Below are 17,779 nucleotides of genomic sequence, written 5' to 3' on the forward strand. Positions count from 1 at the left end.
CTTGTCATGTGTCGCAGCGATATGCTTAACATCAGTCTCTATCCTCAATGTGAGGCCTTCGAGTCAGTCCCCAACTAAGCAGTTGCTTCTTTCAGCACACTCGGTCAATATTACCCTTCCTTTAACTATAAAGATAGAGCTCCCGTGGAACCGTCAATCTTGCCCTTGTTTGATGGAGTTCATGATGGCATTCCCCTACTAGCCCTGCACCCCGCAACTCTGTGGCTGCATATTATGTCCAGCTGCCCTGATAGAGTGTCTGACTGGGTAATGTCTCGCCGAAATCTTACCATTTTTGGTAAGAAACTAAGATCTTTTTTCGGAGACATTTTCCATGTGTGTAAGTGGCTCCCAATCATGAAGCTGTGTCCTCCTTGTATAAGTGATAAAATGACGACCTCCCACGAATGTCTGACCACTTCCTGTCAATTCAATTGCTGCCAGACTGATTTCCTGCACTATGGCCCAGACTGCGACACAAACTGCTCAACATGCTTTCAAGGAGGGCTATCTCGTAAATGATGGACTTCTTGACTCCGGCATGATTGGAAAGCTCAAACAGTCGTATCCATCCGAACCGATCGAAGCCCTGAGAGCCCGCTACGAGAGAGAAGGATATCTCTTTATGAAAGGCCTTCTTCCTCGCTCTGATGTACTCGGCTGCCGAGAAGCATACTTCAATTTTCTCAGCCCCAGTGGTGTTCTACAACCCAATTCGGCTCCCGTTGATGGTATCTTCGATCCTGACAACAAAGGCGTCAACTATCCTAGTATCGGTGCCGGCCCTTTTGGCAAAGATCAAATCAACCCAGGTTCATTCGCTAGTCTTGCGGAGAAAGCTCATACAGAGGACTTCTACCTTGAGTTTTCGAGACATCCAGCCTTGAGAGACTTTGTTTCCAACTTGAAAGGCTGGGGCGATGATACAAAGTTACTCCCAAGGTCTTTGTTGAGGAATAACACGCCGCATAACAATGCAATTGGAGTGCACTATGATCAGTCGTTTCTACGATATGGAGAGCCTACTTCAGTGACAGCTTGGGTTCCGATTGGGGACATCAGTTTACAGGGCGGCGGGCTGATATACCTCGAAGGCAGTGAGTCTTCCTCCAAAGCATGGAGATCCCCAAGCTAACCGCCAAAAAGGCGACACTCTAGGTCGAACACTGGAAGATGCATTTAACAAAAAGGCTAGGGACGGCGGTATGACTGAAGAGGAACGCATTGATGCATTCAATAAGAACATGATGTCCAATGGTTTCTTAGAACTCGGTCCCATCAAATTTCTAGAAGATAATGGAGGTGGAAGATGGCTTTTGACAGAATATGAAGCCGGCGATGTTGTTTTTCACAAACCACATATGGTACGTATCTGCGATACTTAGATGAAACTCGGCTGATGCTGTGTAGATTCATGCTTCAACTATCAACAAGGATTCTGAGAACCGAATTCGACTTGGAACAGATTTGAGATTCGTGGATTCTTCGAGACCTCACGATACGGTATGTAATTCTTAGACATGAAGGATCGGACTAATCATGATGCAGAGATGGTCTGCTCCTTTTCGGCTCGATGATGGGCTGTGAAATGGTGAATCAAGGCTGTGGTTTCAGCTTTTGACGACATATCAAGACTTTTCTTGAGGGGGGGTCAATTAAATATCACATGCACAAAGAGCGAAAACATAAAAATCGTTCTCCATTTTTGTTTTTGGATATCTAAATCGCTACTAAAGCCAAAGGCATAACTGTTGTCGATTGATACAACTAAAATACAAACATGCTGTTGCGCTCGATGCTCGTTAAACCTAAGTCTTTGTCAACCACATTCATCATTCGTCAAGGCTACAAGTCAAGACGTACCTCCTGCACCGGCTTCACAGTAACGACCTTGGTCTTGGTCATCTTTCCTCCTCTGTAACTGTACTGGAAATTCCACCCACTGCACGCAGCGCCATGGTTTCCGTACCGATCCACGACGACGATGCCGCTCTTGAGATCGCCGTACTTGCGAACCATGCGAAGAACTGCATCCTCGGCTGCTTCTTTTGGTGAGAGGCCGTTGCGCATGCCCTCGATGGCTTGGTAGCATGGGAGGAAACGGAGCATGATGTCGCCGTCGCCTGTTGCTCCGCAGCCGCCAATGTCGCTGTCGACGTAGGAGCCGCTTCCAACGATGGGGCCGTCGCCGACGCGTCCTGGGATCTTGTGGGAGGCGCCGTTTGTTGTTGTTCCTGCGGCCATGGAGCCGTCTTTGTGGATTGTGATGAGAGAGAGGGTGTCGTGGCCTGTTTGTTTATTGGTCTTCATGGTGCTTGTCGTGAGGGTGGCGAGAGGCTTGTAGGGACCGCATGTTGATGCCGGGTTTGGGCTGACGTTGATGCGATAGTTGGGCTGGCACTTCTTGGCCTTCCAGTCCTTGCACTGCTTATCCGAGTTTTTGGTAGACAGGCTTGTGGTCTTGAAGCCGTTTTGGATAGCAAACTCTGTAGCTTGGTCTCCGACAATGAGAGAATGAGTAGTATGGTCGAGGACGTGTCGAGCAACAGAAATCGCACTCTTAACGCGACGCAGAGCAGCAACAGCACCAGAATTCATACTCCCACCATCCATGATCATCGCATCAAGTGTAGTTTCACAGTTCTCATCAGGACTTCCTCCAAAGCCTACACTCCCATCGCACTGCTTGTTCTCACACGTCGTACCTCCAATTTCAACCGCGTCAAGAGCAGAAGCCTTCTTCCCCAGCGCAGTGAAGGCCGCATCCGTAGCGGCGGTGAAATCGCCACCCCATGTATTAATAACAAGAGGAAGACCAGGTGTATTACCCGCCACGAGTGTAAATGTTGACAGGGAGAGAACTCCCATGAAGATAGAAAGAGAAGACATTTTTGTTGTTGTTCGGTGACGATGGTGAAAATTGGCAGGGAGAGTGGCGTTTCTTATACGACGTTTCGAAACAGACGCTTTTGATAAGCGTGGTACGGGCTGTGAACCTTGTAGGACGCTATAACCAATTGTTTCACAGACCGGCACTCGATAGCTAATTCAGCCTGTTTCAATGCAATGTGATAGTAGAGAAGCTGCAGGGATGATTGCTTACGCGTGACCAACATGAGACCGTATTTAAACCCCTCATTCCAATCTCACATTCCATTCCAACCTCTCTTTTAATTTTTAAACTTCAACCTTTGTGAAATTCACATGCCAAGAGGAGAAGATTAAAGGACTTTTGCATAATAGTTAAATAAATTAAACCCGCTAGCTACACCATTACAAGCTTATAAAATGGCTGTAGACGCTAACGTTGACACTGTATCTGAACTCCTCGCCAGGGCTGTTGATGTGTGCCATGCTGTGCGAGGGATACACAGTCTGGGATATACAGATCGTTGTGATACAGACTTTGCTCGCTTGCTCGAGGGATTGACGCATTCGGTGAAGCGTGTTGAGAATGAGGAGGGAGAATATGAGAAAAGTCTGATCAAGTTTGCCTGTGTTCAGATCGGTAATGACCTCGTCGTCCACGTCAACCGTGTCTTGGACGCGTTCAGTGATTCAATTGATGTCGCTGGCTTCCGCAAGCTTTGGCCCCTGGACGATGTCACGGCGCTGAATGTACGGCTCCGTGAAGTGTTGCATCAATGCCAAGACACCTTTCCGTCGTCACAGTGAGTTCAGTTGACTTTACTGGTTGCTCTCCAGGAGCTAACGGTGCGCTAACGTTGTGTTGCCGTGAGCTTGAGCCGGAAGAGACTGAGACGAAGAGTTCAATTGAGAGCACGGAACCAGTTGCTCACGATGATGCTGGCAAGTCTCCCGGGCAGATCCCGGTTATCCCGAGACCCCCGAGGCTAGCTCCCGTCGGCCTCATCAATGACTTCATTCTCGAGAGTCTGTCATACAAAAGTATGCATGATCGCGAAAGCCAAGTCACTGAAGCTCACGGTAAGACTCTTGATTGGATCTTTGACAATTCACCCATCCATCAATCTCTGCGTCAGAACTTCAGAGACAGCTTCGTCTCATGGCTTAGCAGCACGGAGCTGGGTCCTATCTACTGGATCACTGGAAAACCCGGGTCTGGTAAGTCCACGCTCGTGAGATACCTCTCCCAGCATCCTGTTGCACTGTATCATCTTCGCAGATGGGGTGGCAAGAAGAGAGTCAATACAGCGGGCTTCTTCTTCTGGACGAGTGGATCTCGGCAGCAGAGGTCGCAAACTGGCCTGCTGCGATATCTCCTGCATCAGTTGCTGTCTTCTGATCCAGAGCTCATTGAAAAGGCGTTTCCTGATCTCTGGAGTCGCTTGCGACAGATGACAACCAAAGAACGAGTCAACTTTGCTCTGGAATGGACCGTCCAAGATTTACAGGCTGCCTTTCACTCTCTTCTTGACGCGGCTTTGCATAGCGTGAATATCTGTCTCTTCATCGATGGTCTTGATGAGTTTGATGGCGATCATGCCCAAATCATCAACTTCTTCAAGGACTTGACATCCAGATATGATGGAAAGTCACTCAAACTCTGTCTCTCATCTCGGCCATGGGATGTCTTTGAAAAGGCATTTGAAACATCTGTCCCAAATACCAAGCTTCAGGACCTGAGCTACGACGATATGTACCGCTATGCAACAGATACACTCAAGGCGAATGACCAGATTCGAAGGCTGATGAAACAGAATCCGGAGTCGACTCGTCTGTTGGTCACTACGGTGGTTGAACAGGCCAATGGGGTTTTCTTATGGGTTAGACTCGCAGTTGAGCGTATGCTCGTAACATTTCAGAAGAACAGCAAGTTCGAAGTTCTGGAGACAACTCTGAAAGAACTTCCCACTGATCTTGATGATCTCTTCGAGAAGCTTCTTTTCAAGGACCAGACATCCTCGGAGATCATGCAGACTGCCACTCTGTTCCAGCTCATGCATGCCAGGGAAATTGTCGCGGACTTTATCAAAGATGAGTCCTCCAACTCGCTGACAGTCTGGGAACTTGCCTTTGCGCTTTTCAAAGAGGACGATGTTATGGCTCTCGATCGCGAAGTGGTGGAAGCTTCGGATGAAGAAATTCAGAGACGGTGCGGAACTACAGTTCAGTATATTCAAGCTCGCTTCGCAAGGCTTTTGAACGTCCACGTTGCCAAGCCCATGGGCAATATGCGTGTTCCAAAGTTCCAGGATAGACATGCCAGCGTTGCAAGTCTCATCACGACGAGCAAAGTCATCTACATACACCGTACAGTTCGAGACTGGCTCATGGACGGCGGAGCAGGAAAACGTCTTGAAGCACTCCAGTCTCCAGACTTTGACCCTCATACTCGACTTCAGAGATCATATGTCCTTCGTCTGAAGCATCCTCTCGAAGAAATCGAGCATCATCGGCGTTTAGATGAGTGGTATCCCGATATTGCACTCGCCATGACACATGCACGATATATCGTTAACGATGCTCAGGGCCTTCAGCGGAAATTCTTGAATGAGATGGATAAGGCTCTTTCTTGGCTCTGGCCTTGAGAAGCCGTCTGATCCTTATGATCATTGGGCAAAGAGTACGTTTGGGGCTTATGAGGTTAGGATGAAAGCGCCTCCTATTCATCGGCCGTTTTTGTGTCTTGCGACCAAGTTCGGTCTGACAACTTATGTCTGTCAGGAAGTTGAGGACCTGACTCGTGAAGAACAAGCAGTGGAAGAAGAGCAAGAGGACGGGTCTACACCTTTACTTTCATACGCGACAGAATTTCTCTGCTCTCGTAACAAAACCATCTTCCCCATGTCGTCACCCAAGCTCGTCCATTGGCTTCTCAACAATCCATCACGCATCAACCCAGGTCCCAATCATAAATACAAACACTTCATCACACATCAGTCAATTACTCCATGGCTGGCTGTTCTTCGTCATCTTCGTGATGCAAAGCGGAGGGAATGGATTGAATACTACGATATCAACCCTGAAGGAACTTCACGTTGGACTGAGATTGTAAGGGAGCTCGTGCAGTTTTCGGATGTCAGTGCTGTAATTTCGAAGGATATGTGGGATCCAGAGATCACTGCGTTGGGAGTCATGGAGATGCTGGAGGAAACGTATGGTTCTGCTGAGGTGCAGAGGATCAGGGTCTTGATGGAAAAGAAAATGGTTCAGTAACCGTGTAGCTCAATATCACTCCTACATTCTCTAAATCATGCGGTTTATTTATTTCCTGTGTCAATTTCTATCACGTATAGAAGATAGGAAACCGAAACATATTCAATGGTTTTTTATGTCTTCGTTCGAAAACCTCTAGTAACCTTCCTTCCGGTTGACTTTGTTGATGAAATCGTTTCGTCCCTGACTCAGCCTCTCAAGGTTCAATCTAAAAATATCCAACAACCTCGTATAGTAAAATGAGGAAGCAGCACTGATATGTGGCGTAATAGTCACATTCTTCGCGCTCCACAGTGGATGCTGATCTGGCAAAGGCTCAGGATCGGTGACATCAAGCGCTGCACCCTTGATAGTCTCCGAATTCAGCGCCTCGATAAGATCATCGGTATTGACGATAGGTCCTCTCGCAATGTTAATCAAGAAAGTTCCCTTCTTACCAAGAATCTCAAATTCAGGCTTCGAGATCAATCCCTTCGTCTTGTCAGTCAATGGCACTGAGATGACGAGGATGTCTAGTCCTGAATCGAGAAATTCGTGGATTTCTTTTTTGGATCCGCCGGAGAACCATTTGCTAGGAAATTCACCCTCTGGGTCGCCAAGGCCTGGTGGCGTGTAGGAGTCATCGCGGCGAGACTCTGGAGTGTTGCGAGGGTGGAGAGTGTAGGCATGAACGTCTAAGCCTAAAGCTTTTGATAGACGGGCTGTTTGACGGCCGATACTGCCGTAGCCTAGGATGCCACTGTAATTTGTTAGTCGAAAATCTCTGGAAAGGAGAGTATGGGTTCTGACATTCGCTTGCCAGCTGTGTCTTCAGTATCTTCGGCGCCCTGATGAAGACGTTTCCATTTTCCTTCATCTTGAAGCTTTGTATATTCCTTCACTATCAAATCGTAAGCCAGAACTCTCAAAAGGAGCTCCTGGATGTCCTACAATGAAGTCGATGAGATAGATAAGTAGTAATTATCCACTCCGCAATTTGAGGTCTATCAATTAGCAATAGTCTTCCACCTTGCAAGTCCAACTCACCCATGGACTCCGTTAGCGGTCGAAAATGGAATCTTTGTATCCGTAAAGAGGGGATCTTTGATTAGATGGTTGGCACCAGCGCTCGTAAGCTGAACGTATTGCAAATGCGGCGCCTGCTCTGGTTTTGGCAACAAGGTGGCAGTCAATAAAACAGTAGTATCTTGCCACTCTTCTTCCTTGAAACTAGGATCTAGAGGTGCACCCCATGGCTGAATGAAAGTCTTGATAGTCAAATCAGGGAACTGTTTCTGAATAGCGTCAATCTGAGCCTTTGGTGGTTCAACTGTTGAGAATATTACGGCTTTGTGGCCTTTGAGGGTTTTGTTGTTGGTAATTCTGACGAGCGTCATGATGAAGGTACTGGGAATGAAGTTGTCAATCGGAAGTACGAGAAGGAGAATTGAAGGAGATCATGAGTGAATATTGAGTCTAGAGGATGACAAATAGACATCCACGATGATGCTGTCGTCAAGGTGGGGCTGATTGACGCCTTGAGATAAGGATGGATCTGAGTGGATTGATATCGCGATGAAGAGGTTGCATAGTGCCGATGTTGTCATTATAGTCTCGGAAACGAATTAAAACTCAACTGTATATGGACGTTGAACATATAGGTTTTGGGTTGCGCAACGTTGATTGATTGAGTTTATGAGGCTGACCTGTCTTGAAATCGACTACCCTGTACTGCCTCGGAAACCATGCCGAACTTGCGCTCCACAGTCTGCATGGTTGGTTATGCTAGAACATTGTTGCGATCATATATAAGATCTGGGTGCTCATAGCACTTTTGTATGAACTTTAAAGAGAATTTATGCTGTCATGCTATGCCAACTTTTCACTTCAGATTCTGATCTATCATCCGGTTAATCACCATGAGTAGCGATTGCACTGTAACTTAAATAACCCCTCCACATTCACGGCCATACCACCATGCTGAGATTGTCTTAAAACATTGGCTGAGCCATACCGAATAGCTGTGCCACCCAGCCGATGAACTGGAAGAAGCCAAGCAAAAGGCATAATTTTCTACGTTCCAATAAATAGAGATATTTGACAGTTCCATTCTTTCAGCCCAGCCAAACTCCGTGACTGTGCCCACCAAAACAGCTCAGCCCTACAGGCAGCCTACGCTAAACATCATCCACTAACCCTGCAGGACCGTTGGCGGTGGCAGAGACCAGCAGCTGAAAACGCCCCCAATTTCCAGAACCTCGGGACGACTTCACACAGCCCAATGCCATGAAGGCCAACAAAGAGCAGCTGATTCCGCCTTGAAGACAGCCACAAAAGCCTGAGATGACTTCAAATACCTACCCCTCCTCCCATCTTAGGTTGAGTCGACCATCACTCAGCACTTTACAATGCCTCGGGTTGTCCTACCAGATCCTGCTGCGCTAAATGAAAGCCTTCGCAACCCTCTTCCGACGTACTCAGCTGTCGACAATGACGACCTTCTAACCAGAATCGAAGCCGCCGGAAGCGTCGAATTTCCCATCCTACACTCCCCCGCCGGTCGCCCGACTAACCTCCAACGCCTTACCGCCGATGTAGATTGGGCAACTTACGATGAAGCATACCGAGTCGAATCCGACATCGTTAATGCCTTCTTCTCCGCCATCGAGGACGGTCACGACGATATTGTCGCCGATTTTATAGCCCGCGGATGGGTGTCGCCCGATACTACAAGTCGATGGGGCGAAACACCGTTGAATGCTGCTGTGCGCGCGGGCAAGGTTCCCATGGTGAGCCGCCTCGTTGCTCTTGGTGCTAGCGTCAATGAGTTCGGTCGCGCACGGGATGGCAATAGCACCGTCAAGGCTGCAGACTTGCCTGAGCGTACGCCGTTGATGGTCGCTGCTGAGCGCGGGCACCTCGCATTAGTCAAAGTCTTGATCGAAGACTACGGCGCGAAGCACGACCTCATTGCGCCTGACGGGGCGATCGCTCTTCGTCTCGCCGCTGCCAACCGCCATCGCGAAATCGTTCATTATCTCCCGTCCATTCGCGGCGGCGCGTGGAAGCGATGGGCGGTTGTACATAAAAAGCAAATGGACCGGGTGCGACGAGCTATCGATAGAATCGCCAAGTTCGTCAGGATACTCATTTGGGATCTCCCCAAGCTTTTGGTCTGGGATGCGCCGAAGGAGATATGTCGCGCTGTTTGGAAACGTCGTCATCGGGTAAAGACCTTTTTCAAAGAGTTGCCCGGCGAAATCAAGGACGCGATACTCGAGATACCTAGTACCCTCAAACGCGCTGCAAAGGAGGTGTGGAAGGGCATCAAGGAGCTTCCGTCGCTTTTGAAGAGCTTGGTCAAGGCGATTTTCAAAGTATTGTGGAAGACCCTGACAGGCATACCCGGCGCTGTAATGTTTGTTCTAAAATGGATCGGAAGCGGATTGAAGGGCATCGGCGAAGCCATCCTCAACATTTTCGTTAAGATGGTCTCCCTTCTACACACAGCAGTCATGGCCGTCGTGACTTTCTTGCACGGGATCACTCTTCGGGATGTATGGAATGGCTTCTGCCATCTCGTACGCGCCATCTTCGTGGACGCGCCCAAAGCAATTGGCGCATTCTTCGTGGCCTTTGGCAGAACGAGTTACGATGTGCTCAAAGCAATCTTTGGCACTTTAGGTTCATGTATCTGGTTTATCGGCGCGGGTCTCCTCTGGTTGATCCACTATATTCCACGTCGGATATGGACCATGATTGAGGCGATGGGGACGTCTTTGGTCAAGGCCTGGGAGGAGATTATGGTGTTTGTTAATCCTAAGCGAATGTGATCCGTTAGTTATAGGTTCAAATTATGATTAAATGATATTTATCAATTAAATGCTGAATTGAGCGACATCGACTGCCAACACCAGAAGATAGAGGATGTAATGCGCTCCCTTCCATCTTGATGATCTCAATGGGAGGCTGACAGCCCTGGATTTAGGGGACGCCACAGGGTCCTCTGGGGCAAGACATCACCAACCACCGGGCTGGCCCGACGCCTCCAGCTTCAACGTTAACGCCGTTATTATGGAATATTTTATGTTCGGTCCTTTTGTAGTAATTGTCCGTCCATACATTAGCCTATCTATATGGCCGCACCATTTCGGGACTTACTGCTTGTTCGGGGATCACACCGTTGACAGGTTTCGTCAGAAGCCAACTTCACAGGGCCAATGACACGCTGAGCAAGATGGATCAATTGGCACTCACTCTCAACATCACGAATTCGACATCAAACTACATCTACAAAAATTGTTGCATCAACCGGCACCATTATCAGATTTATTGAGAAGCGGTATGTGAGATTTATGAGACGTTCCTCTCGATATCAGCAATTCCACGGTACAATTCCATCGAAGCCACCCTAGACTTCTAGAATACGGCAATTAAGCACTGGACGCTCGCCACTGGGGTAACATCCACTCTAATTTATACGATATTATTACTTTCTTTACCTAGTCTATATAATGTTTACTATCATTTTTTCGTAAAGGTTCGGCACATCATCTCAACCTTCGATGCCCGTATTTCTATCCTGACCCTGCTCCGGCATAATTAGTGGTGTATTATAATTCCGTGTCATTAATCCATCAAGCAATCGTCGCCACGTTTATCGCGAATGCATGTCTATACCTCCGCCATATATCTGCTCTGCCTTGAACTCCTTGCATTCATCCTCTCAGCCTCAGCGTATTGACTCCGTCTTGAGTCTCTCGCCTCAGCTCTTTCATCATTACCCTCCCAACCCGCCTTGATAAGCCAGAACAAAGCCATCAAAGGGGTCGTAAGTAAACCTAGAACACCGCCAAGAATCGCCTTGAAAGCCTGTGGCGTCCAGCGGTCTTTATATCTCCAATCCCCGCCATCGCGTTCTCCAACTGTGGTCAAAACCCCCACGCTCAGTGGCCAGAGGAGTAAGAAACCCACGACAGCGAGTATAAAACCTCTTAGTGCCCCTTGCACGATTGTCGTAAGTACAGGAGGAACTGTGGATTTTCTCTGAGGCTCCTTCTCTTCAACTTCGGAGTCGCTTAGATCAGATACCGGTGGAAGAAAAAACAGCCATCGAAGCCACTGATGCGAGGGCTCAGGAACAAAGCCAATCGGCTGAACAGAGCGTTTTGAAAGGTCGTAACTGACGAGTCCCATCTCAACGAACCACGTGAGAATGCATTGGACGATAATAGTTACAGCTGCATCGCCTGATAGTGTGTTTGGCAGTTGAAACAACCGAATTGGGTTCTTAATGGTGTCTTGCGTGGTGTACATGACTACCCATTCTCATTAGCTTTTCATCTCAGACTTCAGCTGTAAACTCACCATAAGCCAATGCGAAATTCACACCCCCAGATAAAGCCATCGCGCCTACTCCATCAAGCCCAAAGACATAGAAGAGCTGATGCCCTGTAAACTGCAGACTCGGCTTCAGGCGCCCCTCATTGTCACTGTCATCTCCTCTCTGCTCTCGTTCCTCCTCGCCAAGGTTGTCAGGTTTCAGAATCCCGCTGGACCCCTGCACATTCAGCCCCTGTGTCTCAAGTTGCGCCGTCGTAAGCATATCTTTTCCCTTATCAGAGACGAACTCGTGGAAACTTGTTTGGTTTTGTTCCTATTTTTCCTGTCTTCGTGGTTTTTGATGCATGGAAGTGGCAAATTTTAATTAAACGTCGCCAAGCTGTTGAAAGGGGGCTTAGGGAGATTACGCGGGAAAAATGGGAAAGCTTGGACTTTTAGACGGGCGAGAAAAAAAAGTTAGTTAGCGAAAAAGAGAGAATGCGAATACTAATCCGAGATACTACACTACGATCTTGTTGAGAAAATGGTTCACATGGTACCATTTTACACCGCTATCTCACGGGAGTCACACGATTCTCTTAGAGTTGTTGAGAGTCGGTAGTTGGAGATTATGTGATGCAGGAAAAGCATAAAACTATACTGTTTCCCCAAAAGTTTATCACTGTAGAGTGGACCGACTGTTTGGTGTTTTGAAGGGTTATCGTGAAGCTCTTACGGTTTCACCACCGAATACCACCACGATCGGGTTCAATCGGCCCAAGGAGACGGCTTACAACGCACAAGCCGGCATGTCAAGGCCATATTGATTGACGCCACCTGAGAATCTGGGCCCTCTCGTCTCCTTCGGGTTAATTCATCCGTTGATTTAATCTATTCAGCGGGTTAACAGATCCATCTTCATTCGTCTGGACTTGAGGGGACATCTTGGAAGCGACGTCAGGAGAAGGGCAGAAGCAACTCCATCGTCTCAGGATGACTGACCCAAAGCTTGGGCCTGCAAGGGTCTTGAGATGGGGACTTGCGGAAAAATAAACACCGCTGCCATGACCCCTGCGGCGCTAAAGCAGGAACAAAAGAACGCTTGTGTTTTTCCATCTTGTCTTCTGCCCCAGTTTCAGGTACAGCGGTTCTTCGGCCGAGATGGACTGCTCGCTTGCAAGACGGGCATGTCACTTCGCTTGGGACGGTGTTGGCAGTATTCAACTGAATGACCGTTTTGCCATTTCTTGGCAATAATCAATCTTACTTTGGCCATCTACAGACTATCGTGAAGATCCAGATGCTAGCCTCGACTATACCGTCGGTAAAATGCGACTCTAAACTTAAAATACTATGAACATCACTGTAATACTTGCATGATCTACTCATATCTTGATCAAGCATACCCATAAAACCACAGGGGCTGAAACCGCCTTGTCCAACACCATGCAACCCTTCACCACCCTCATCCCTGATGGCATATCGACCCGAGCATGACACCCCTGCATCAATCTATCCAAGGCGGGAAACTGATCCGTTTAGCCATGAGGCTCTTTACCCGCCAGCTCAGGTCTCCAAACACTGATATAAACCGCCCTCTTCCTCTCTCGAAAGTACTCTCTTCCTTCACTCAGGCTCATTCAGCAGTTCATTCCATTCACTTTTTGCTCCTTGCACATTCTTTCACGCTTCTTTGACAGAAGTCGTTTCATTCATTCATTCACTTCCACCGCCAGTCGGATATCACCACTCTTTACAAACACCAACAACCACCTTTCTTACACAACCAACCTTTTTTTCAAGATGCCTTCTTTCACCTCCAAGACTCTTCTCGCCGTCGTTGCCGGTGCCATGGGCGTTGCTGCCCACGGTCATGTTTCCTCTATCAACGTTGCTGGCACCGTCTACGACGGCTACGATGCTAGCTCTGCTCCCTACGACCAGACCCCAAAGACCCTCATCGCCTGGTCCACCACCGCTTCCGATAACGGTTTCGTCGCCCCTGATGCCTTCGGCACCGGCGACATCATCTGCCACCGCGATGCTAAGAATGCCAAGGGCCACGCCAAGGTCAAGGCCGGTGACCAGATCTACATCAAGTGGGACACCTGGCCCGAGAGCCACAAGGGACCTGTCATTGACATGTTGGCCTCTTGCGGTTCTGCCGGCTGTGAGTCCGTCGACAAGGAGACCCTCAAGTTCTTCAAGATCGACGAGGCTGGTCTTGTCAAGTCTGGTAACCCCGGTACTTATGCCTCTGACGAGCTGATTGCCAACGACAACGGCTGGCTCATCGAGATTCCCGAGAACATCAAGCCCGGTTCTTACGTTCTCCGTCACGAGATCATTGCTCTCCACGCCGCTGGTCAGGAGAACGGTGCTCAGAACTACCCCCAGTGCTTCAACCTCGAGATCTCTGGTTCCGGCTCTGAGCTCCCTGAGGGTACCCTCGGAACTGAGCTGTACAAGTCTACCGAGAAGGGTATTGTCTTCGATCTCTACAACAGCCCTACCAGCTACCCCATCCCCGGCCCTGCTATGACTATCAAGGCCCCCAAGGTTACCCAGGGCAAGCTCGCTGAGAAGGCCAAGGGTACCCCCACCACTGGCTCTGGCTCCGGTTCCGACTCTGGTTCTGGCTCTGGCTCTGCCGCCCCTGAGACCCCCGCCCAGACTGAGGCTCCCGCGGCTGGTACCTCCGCTGCCGCTCCTGTTGCCACTTCCGCTGCCGCTGAGGAGCCCGCTGCCCCCGTCGAGACATCCCCTGCTGCTCAGGAGCCTGCCACTCCTGTCCAGACTGAGGCTCCTGCTGCTACCAAGCCCACCAAGACTGGCTGCAAGGCCAAGCGCGGCATGAAGGCCCGCCGTCACGCTCGTGACCTCATGAACTAAGCAGACCACTAAGCGTGGTTGTGTATGAAAGGCTTTTACAAGGACAAAAGCCTGTCTATCCTGAATGGGATGAATATTTGAGTATTCTGCTGTATATATGTGACCTCGAGTCCAAGATATAATTCAATTACCTTGATTATTATTTATCTTACCCTGTCTGATACTCATGTGACATGCTTGAATGCTTCTCCGATCGGAACTCTAAATGCCTAGCTCTTATAATGCTGCATACTGTGAACCCATACAAGAAGATCCGTCTTCTCAACAGTCGCTTGGCTCTAGAGATGTTAGCGGTTATGTGAATGAAGAAAGCCACTGTCCACATAGATATACCTCGCGTAGTGTCCCCAATACCGCTTAGCATATAAGAATGTAAGGGCGATGCTTGCCGAACCTTGTAGACATCCTCTCTGGGGCTGATAGCCTTCTCCAGACCCATAACTTAGCAACTGGTCATACAAAAGATTCTAGGAAAGTTAGAATTATGAGAGATTCCTACGCGTTCACAGTGTTTCATAGAAGCTCCTCTTCAAGAGTATTGACAAGACTGACGCCTGAACCAGATAGGTGTAACATAGGTCTCTATTGCTAGGACTAACTTGAAGTCATAATCATAAGCCTGATTTTAACTATGTACAGAGAATATCAAGGTATCGCATCTTAAAGGTCATTCGCACGCTTCCCCTTCTCCTTCTCGTACTCCTCCAACCAAGCCTTGGTGAAATCAACAATATCCTGCTGAGCTTTGGCAACTGCAGGAGGAGGGAGTCCGATCTCAGTGGCGTTAGGGTCCAGACCATTCTCATCCCAATGGTGAACACCGTACGGGATAAGGATAAATGGTTCACTGGCCGTCGACTTCCTGGGAGCAAGACCAATCTTATGAGGTGTAGCGGCTCTCCAAGGATCGTATTCACCGTCGATGAAGGCCACGCGTGGGTAGCTAAAGTTCCAGCCACCGAGCTTGTTGATGGATTCGACGTCAGGTTCAGCTGTGATGTTGAATTCCTGGCGGCAGGGAATGGTGCTGAACTCGACGTCGACGAGGCGAGAGACCAGAGGGAGCTGGTTCTTAGGCACTCCAGAGCCAGTCTGCCAGTATCCCCATTGTGTGCATGTCTGATAGGTCCACTGACGTCCACTGGATGCTGGGTTAAGACTAGTGCTGCTATACATCTCGCGAATAGAGTAGCATTCATTCACTGTCTGGCCTTGACAGCCTCCCTGTTTATCAGACTCAACGTTTGACCTCATATAACCGATGTAGTTGAGGAAACGGTTTGTCAGATACTTGACGTCGTTCTTGTTTGCATGAGCTGAGAGCCACTTCTTGACATAAGGTGTGAGAGGCCTAGTGCTGGCGTAGAGAAGAGCATCGGAAGAAACACTGCCACAGTAGATCCCGAAATCAGGTGAGTCCTGTGCAGGGTCCCAGTTGTTGCCTTGCAGCCCTTGGATACCGCGGGAAATGGTGGATGCGAAGTCGTCGTCGCGTAGACCAAGGAGACCAAACGCAATCTTGAGCTGTTTCTTCTCCTCCTTGTCGCTGCCAGTGAGGATCTTGTCGACGACTTGAGTGAGCTTTTGTGTGACCTTGGCACAGTCGCCGGGTGCGAAAAGGCGTGCAGCCTCAAAGTACTCCCAGTAGTCGATGATAGCCTCGGTGACACCAGAAGAGGAGATGCCACCCCAAAAGACCTCAGGGTAAATCTTTCTGGCGAAAGCAGCAAAGGCACCAGCGTAGGATCCACCGTAGATGATGTAAGGCGTGTTGGAAGCGGTCAAATTGTGCTTCTCCAGACCCGGAAACTTGACATGCTCGGCAAAGTAAGCTGTATCAGCGAGAGCCTGCTCAGTGGACAAGAAACGCAGGTTCTTTGTCTTGAGATCCGGAACAGGAAAACTGGTGCCATAGTAACGATGCTCGAGAATGACTCCAACACCACCAGTCGCATTGGCCAGCATCTTCAGGATACCATGTTCGAGGAATGGAATTCTGTCCTCGCCTGAAGTCTCACCAGAGGCGAGAATAATGACCGGTCCGCCCTCGCGATAATGCTGCGCATCGAACCAATATCTCAAGGGAAACTTCTTATCCGAGTGAGGTTCATACTTGGTCTCATTGTGGAAATGATCGACGGGAACCGAGATATTGTGAACTTTAATGGATCCAGAGTCTGAGGAGGCTCGAGCGGACAGAGCGGGGATGCTGTACGCGCTTCCTCTGGCGGTGAGCGCCAAGAGGGCAGCGGAAGCGCAGCCAGCAAACCACATATTTTCTGGTGATAGAAATATGTTGTTGTTTTGGTAAAGATATAAATCGCGGGGGGGCTTTAAGCTTCTCATATAGTTTTGCGATATGGCCAGCCACCTTCCTGTTTCAGATTAATAAGAGCATCATGGTCACACTGAAAAACATAAGTTCCGTTGCATTTGGAGCAAGGATCTCCATTTATATCCATAGCAAGGAACCTTTGTAGATTGATGAATCACGGCATTTTCGAGCCGATTGTCACTCTTACAGTACCTTATCTGCTGTTGCCTGTTAATTGATACAGTAGCATAAACCCCCGCCTTGTCACTGTGGTGATGTGGATAAATCTCGCATGATTCACACAAAGTTTATCGGCATCAACTGATAGATACACGCACGTTATATGAAGCCAACTGCCACTCAACCTAGTAACATATACACTAAATACTGTTACGATAGTCTATACTAGATGCATTAGAATGACACCAGACGATTGAGGCATTGCTCAGTGCTGGCAGCAGATGGTCAGGCTGTTGCGCCTATTCAGAGCTTATTGGCTCGCATGATGAAACCTTCTGAAATTTCATGTAACAGTTAAACGACGTCGCTCGATATATGTTTCGTTTTACATAAATAAGTAGTTGTGCGGAAAAGCAGAACAAAACTATCACAAACCCTTATAAGAATGATCCGCGTCGAACAGGTAACGCAGGCGAGCATACCAGACCTAGGCTGCTGTAGCGTACGTCTCCTCTTGGCAGACATCCGTGTTTAAAATTAGAATTATTCGAGCTGTCAATGTTCAGGCTATGTCTTCTTTACTTGGAACAGCCATACTTGTCACCCAGTTCACGGAAAACTTCCAACATCTCAACCTTTCCAGTCACGGTATTCTCATCAACCTCATACTCCTTGGCGATCAATCCACCCGGTAGTGACGATTCTATCATTTCCATAAAGTCTGGAATGCAATGCTCAGGAAGGATCTGTCTGAAGAAAGCCTTCAAATCCTCACCTTGCGCAAGTCCGAGCTCAACCTTGTTGTCAGTGGTTACCTCAAACATGTCTCTCAGATCGATTGAACTGTAGGCACGAGGACCAAAGATCTTGAGGACTTGCGGACCGGGACTTTCGAGCTTGCTGAGCAAGTTATTCGTACAGACTTCGCCAACGTCTCTGAGACTGACGATT

At 48.6% G+C, this 17,779-nt stretch overlaps 10 protein-coding genes across 12 annotated transcripts; 5 read left to right on the top strand and 5 right to left on the bottom strand.

Annotated features, from left to right (window-relative positions):
• Positions 1 to 460: 460 nt before the first annotated feature.
• Positions 461 to 1,587, top strand: FOXG_18742 (phytanoyl-CoA hydroxylase; the record flags this gene model as incomplete). The annotated part of the gene is made up of 4 exons (XM_018398875.1): positions 461 to 1,097; positions 1,147 to 1,364; positions 1,411 to 1,503; positions 1,549 to 1,587. 4 exons carry the CDS (start codon positions 461 to 463, stop codon positions 1,585 to 1,587), a joined length of 987 nt encoding a protein of 328 aa, XP_018238630.1.
• On the bottom strand, positions 1,558 to 3,068 carry FOXG_04115 (N4-(beta-N-acetylglucosaminyl)-L-asparaginase). The gene is made up of 2 exons (XM_018382006.1): positions 1,864 to 3,068; positions 1,558 to 1,808 (listed from the first exon to the last, which is right to left on the bottom strand). The coding sequence occupies exons 1-2, from the start codon at positions 2,887 to 2,889 to the stop codon at positions 1,803 to 1,805; spliced, it is 1,032 nt and encodes a 343-aa protein (XP_018238631.1). The 5' UTR covers positions 2,890 to 3,068; the 3' UTR covers positions 1,558 to 1,802.
• A 107-nt stretch (positions 3,069 to 3,175) lies between these two features.
• Positions 3,176 to 7,800, bottom strand: FOXG_04117 (D-3-phosphoglycerate dehydrogenase). Of its 3 annotated transcripts, none has more exons than XM_018382008.1 (4): positions 7,168 to 7,800; positions 7,072 to 7,124; positions 6,931 to 7,021; positions 3,176 to 6,880 (listed from the first exon to the last, which is right to left on the bottom strand). In XM_018382008.1, exons 1-4 carry the CDS (start codon positions 7,515 to 7,517, stop codon positions 6,277 to 6,279), a joined length of 1,098 nt encoding a protein of 365 aa, XP_018238632.1. In that variant the 5' UTR covers positions 7,518 to 7,800; the 3' UTR covers positions 3,176 to 6,276. The 3 variants fall into 3 exon arrangements, with proteins under 3 accessions (XP_018238632.1, XP_018238633.1, XP_018238634.1); XM_018382010.1 differs by having other exon boundaries at positions 6,132 to 6,869; positions 7,168 to 7,649; XM_018382009.1 differs by having other exon boundaries at positions 7,072 to 7,649.
• On the top strand, positions 3,645 to 5,513 carry FOXG_04116 (uncharacterized protein; the record flags this gene model as incomplete). The annotated part of the gene is made up of 1 exon (XM_018382007.1): positions 3,645 to 5,513. One exon carries the CDS (start codon positions 3,645 to 3,647, stop codon positions 5,511 to 5,513), a length of 1,869 nt encoding a protein of 622 aa, XP_018238635.1.
• Positions 5,575 to 6,141, top strand: FOXG_18743 (uncharacterized protein; the record flags this gene model as incomplete). The annotated part of the gene is made up of 1 exon (XM_018398876.1): positions 5,575 to 6,141. The coding sequence occupies one exon, from the start codon at positions 5,575 to 5,577 to the stop codon at positions 6,139 to 6,141; it is 567 nt and encodes a 188-aa protein (XP_018238636.1).
• Positions 7,801 to 8,351: 551 nt separating the features above from the next.
• On the top strand, positions 8,352 to 10,067 carry FOXG_04118 (uncharacterized protein). Its single transcript, XM_018382011.1, has one exon. The coding sequence runs from the start codon at positions 8,529 to 8,531 to the stop codon at positions 9,951 to 9,953; it is 1,425 nt and encodes a 474-aa protein (XP_018238637.1). The 5' UTR covers positions 8,352 to 8,528; the 3' UTR covers positions 9,954 to 10,067.
• A 507-nt stretch (positions 10,068 to 10,574) lies between these two features.
• Positions 10,575 to 11,899, bottom strand: FOXG_04119 (uncharacterized protein). The gene is made up of 2 exons (XM_018382012.1): positions 11,488 to 11,899; positions 10,575 to 11,438 (listed from the first exon to the last, which is right to left on the bottom strand). Exons 1-2 carry the CDS (start codon positions 11,723 to 11,725, stop codon positions 10,795 to 10,797), a joined length of 882 nt encoding a protein of 293 aa, XP_018238638.1. The 5' UTR covers positions 11,726 to 11,899; the 3' UTR covers positions 10,575 to 10,794.
• A 238-nt stretch (positions 11,900 to 12,137) lies between these two features.
• On the top strand, positions 12,138 to 14,490 carry FOXG_04120 (endoglucanase). The gene has a single exon (XM_018382013.1). It carries the CDS (start codon positions 13,246 to 13,248, stop codon positions 14,332 to 14,334), a length of 1,089 nt encoding a protein of 362 aa, XP_018238639.1. The 5' UTR covers positions 12,138 to 13,245; the 3' UTR covers positions 14,335 to 14,490.
• Positions 14,491 to 14,833: 343 nt separating this feature from the next.
• FOXG_04121 (uncharacterized protein) lies at positions 14,834 to 16,738 on the bottom strand. Its single transcript, XM_018382014.1, has one exon. The coding sequence runs from the start codon at positions 16,678 to 16,680 to the stop codon at positions 14,995 to 14,997; it is 1,686 nt and encodes a 561-aa protein (XP_018238640.1). The 5' UTR covers positions 16,681 to 16,738; the 3' UTR covers positions 14,834 to 14,994.
• A 668-nt stretch (positions 16,739 to 17,406) lies between these two features.
• Positions 17,407 to 17,652, bottom strand: FOXG_18744 (uncharacterized protein; the record flags this gene model as incomplete). The annotated part of the gene is made up of 1 exon (XM_018398877.1): positions 17,407 to 17,652. One exon carries the CDS (start codon positions 17,650 to 17,652, stop codon positions 17,407 to 17,409), a length of 246 nt encoding a protein of 81 aa, XP_018238641.1.
• Between the last annotated feature and the right edge of the window lie 127 nt (positions 17,653 to 17,779).

The sequence above is a fragment of the Fusarium oxysporum genome, chromosome 4 (assembly GCF_000149955.1).
Source record: "Fusarium oxysporum f. sp. lycopersici 4287 chromosome 4, whole genome shotgun sequence".
NCBI classification, from domain to species: Eukaryota; Fungi; Ascomycota; class Sordariomycetes; order Hypocreales; family Nectriaceae; genus Fusarium; species Fusarium oxysporum.

What these genes read in the sequence shown, in the direction of transcription:
- FOXG_04115 (XM_018382006.1), bottom strand. Translation starts at nt 2,889, where the DNA reads ATGTCTTCTCTTTCTATCTTCATGGGAGTTCTCTCCCTGTCAACATTT.
- FOXG_04117 (XM_018382008.1), bottom strand. Translation starts at nt 7,517, where the DNA reads ATGACGCTCGTCAGAATTACCAACAACAAAACCCTCAAAGGCCACAAA. An exon ending in ACCGCTAACGGAGTCCATGG is followed by an intron (nt 7,125 to 7,167) that starts GTGAGTTGGACT and finishes GCTAATTGATAG; the next exon opens with ACCTCAAATTGCGGAGTGGA. An exon ending in GACACAGCTGGCAAGCGAAT is followed by an intron (nt 6,881 to 6,930) that starts GTCAGAACCCAT and finishes AACAAATTACAG; the next exon opens with TGGCATCCTAGGCTACGGCA.
- FOXG_04118 (XM_018382011.1), top strand. Translation starts at nt 8,529, where the DNA reads ATGCCTCGGGTTGTCCTACCAGATCCTGCTGCGCTAAATGAAAGCCTT.
- FOXG_04119 (XM_018382012.1), bottom strand. Translation starts at nt 11,725, where the DNA reads ATGCTTACGACGGCGCAACTTGAGACACAGGGGCTGAATGTGCAGGGG. An exon ending in GAATTTCGCATTGGCTTATG is followed by an intron (nt 11,439 to 11,487) that starts GTGAGTTTACAG and finishes GAGAATGGGTAG; the next exon opens with TCATGTACACCACGCAAGAC.
- FOXG_04120 (XM_018382013.1), top strand. Translation starts at nt 13,246, where the DNA reads ATGCCTTCTTTCACCTCCAAGACTCTTCTCGCCGTCGTTGCCGGTGCC.
- FOXG_04121 (XM_018382014.1), bottom strand. Translation starts at nt 16,680, where the DNA reads ATGAGAAGCTTAAAGCCCCCCCGCGATTTATATCTTTACCAAAACAAC.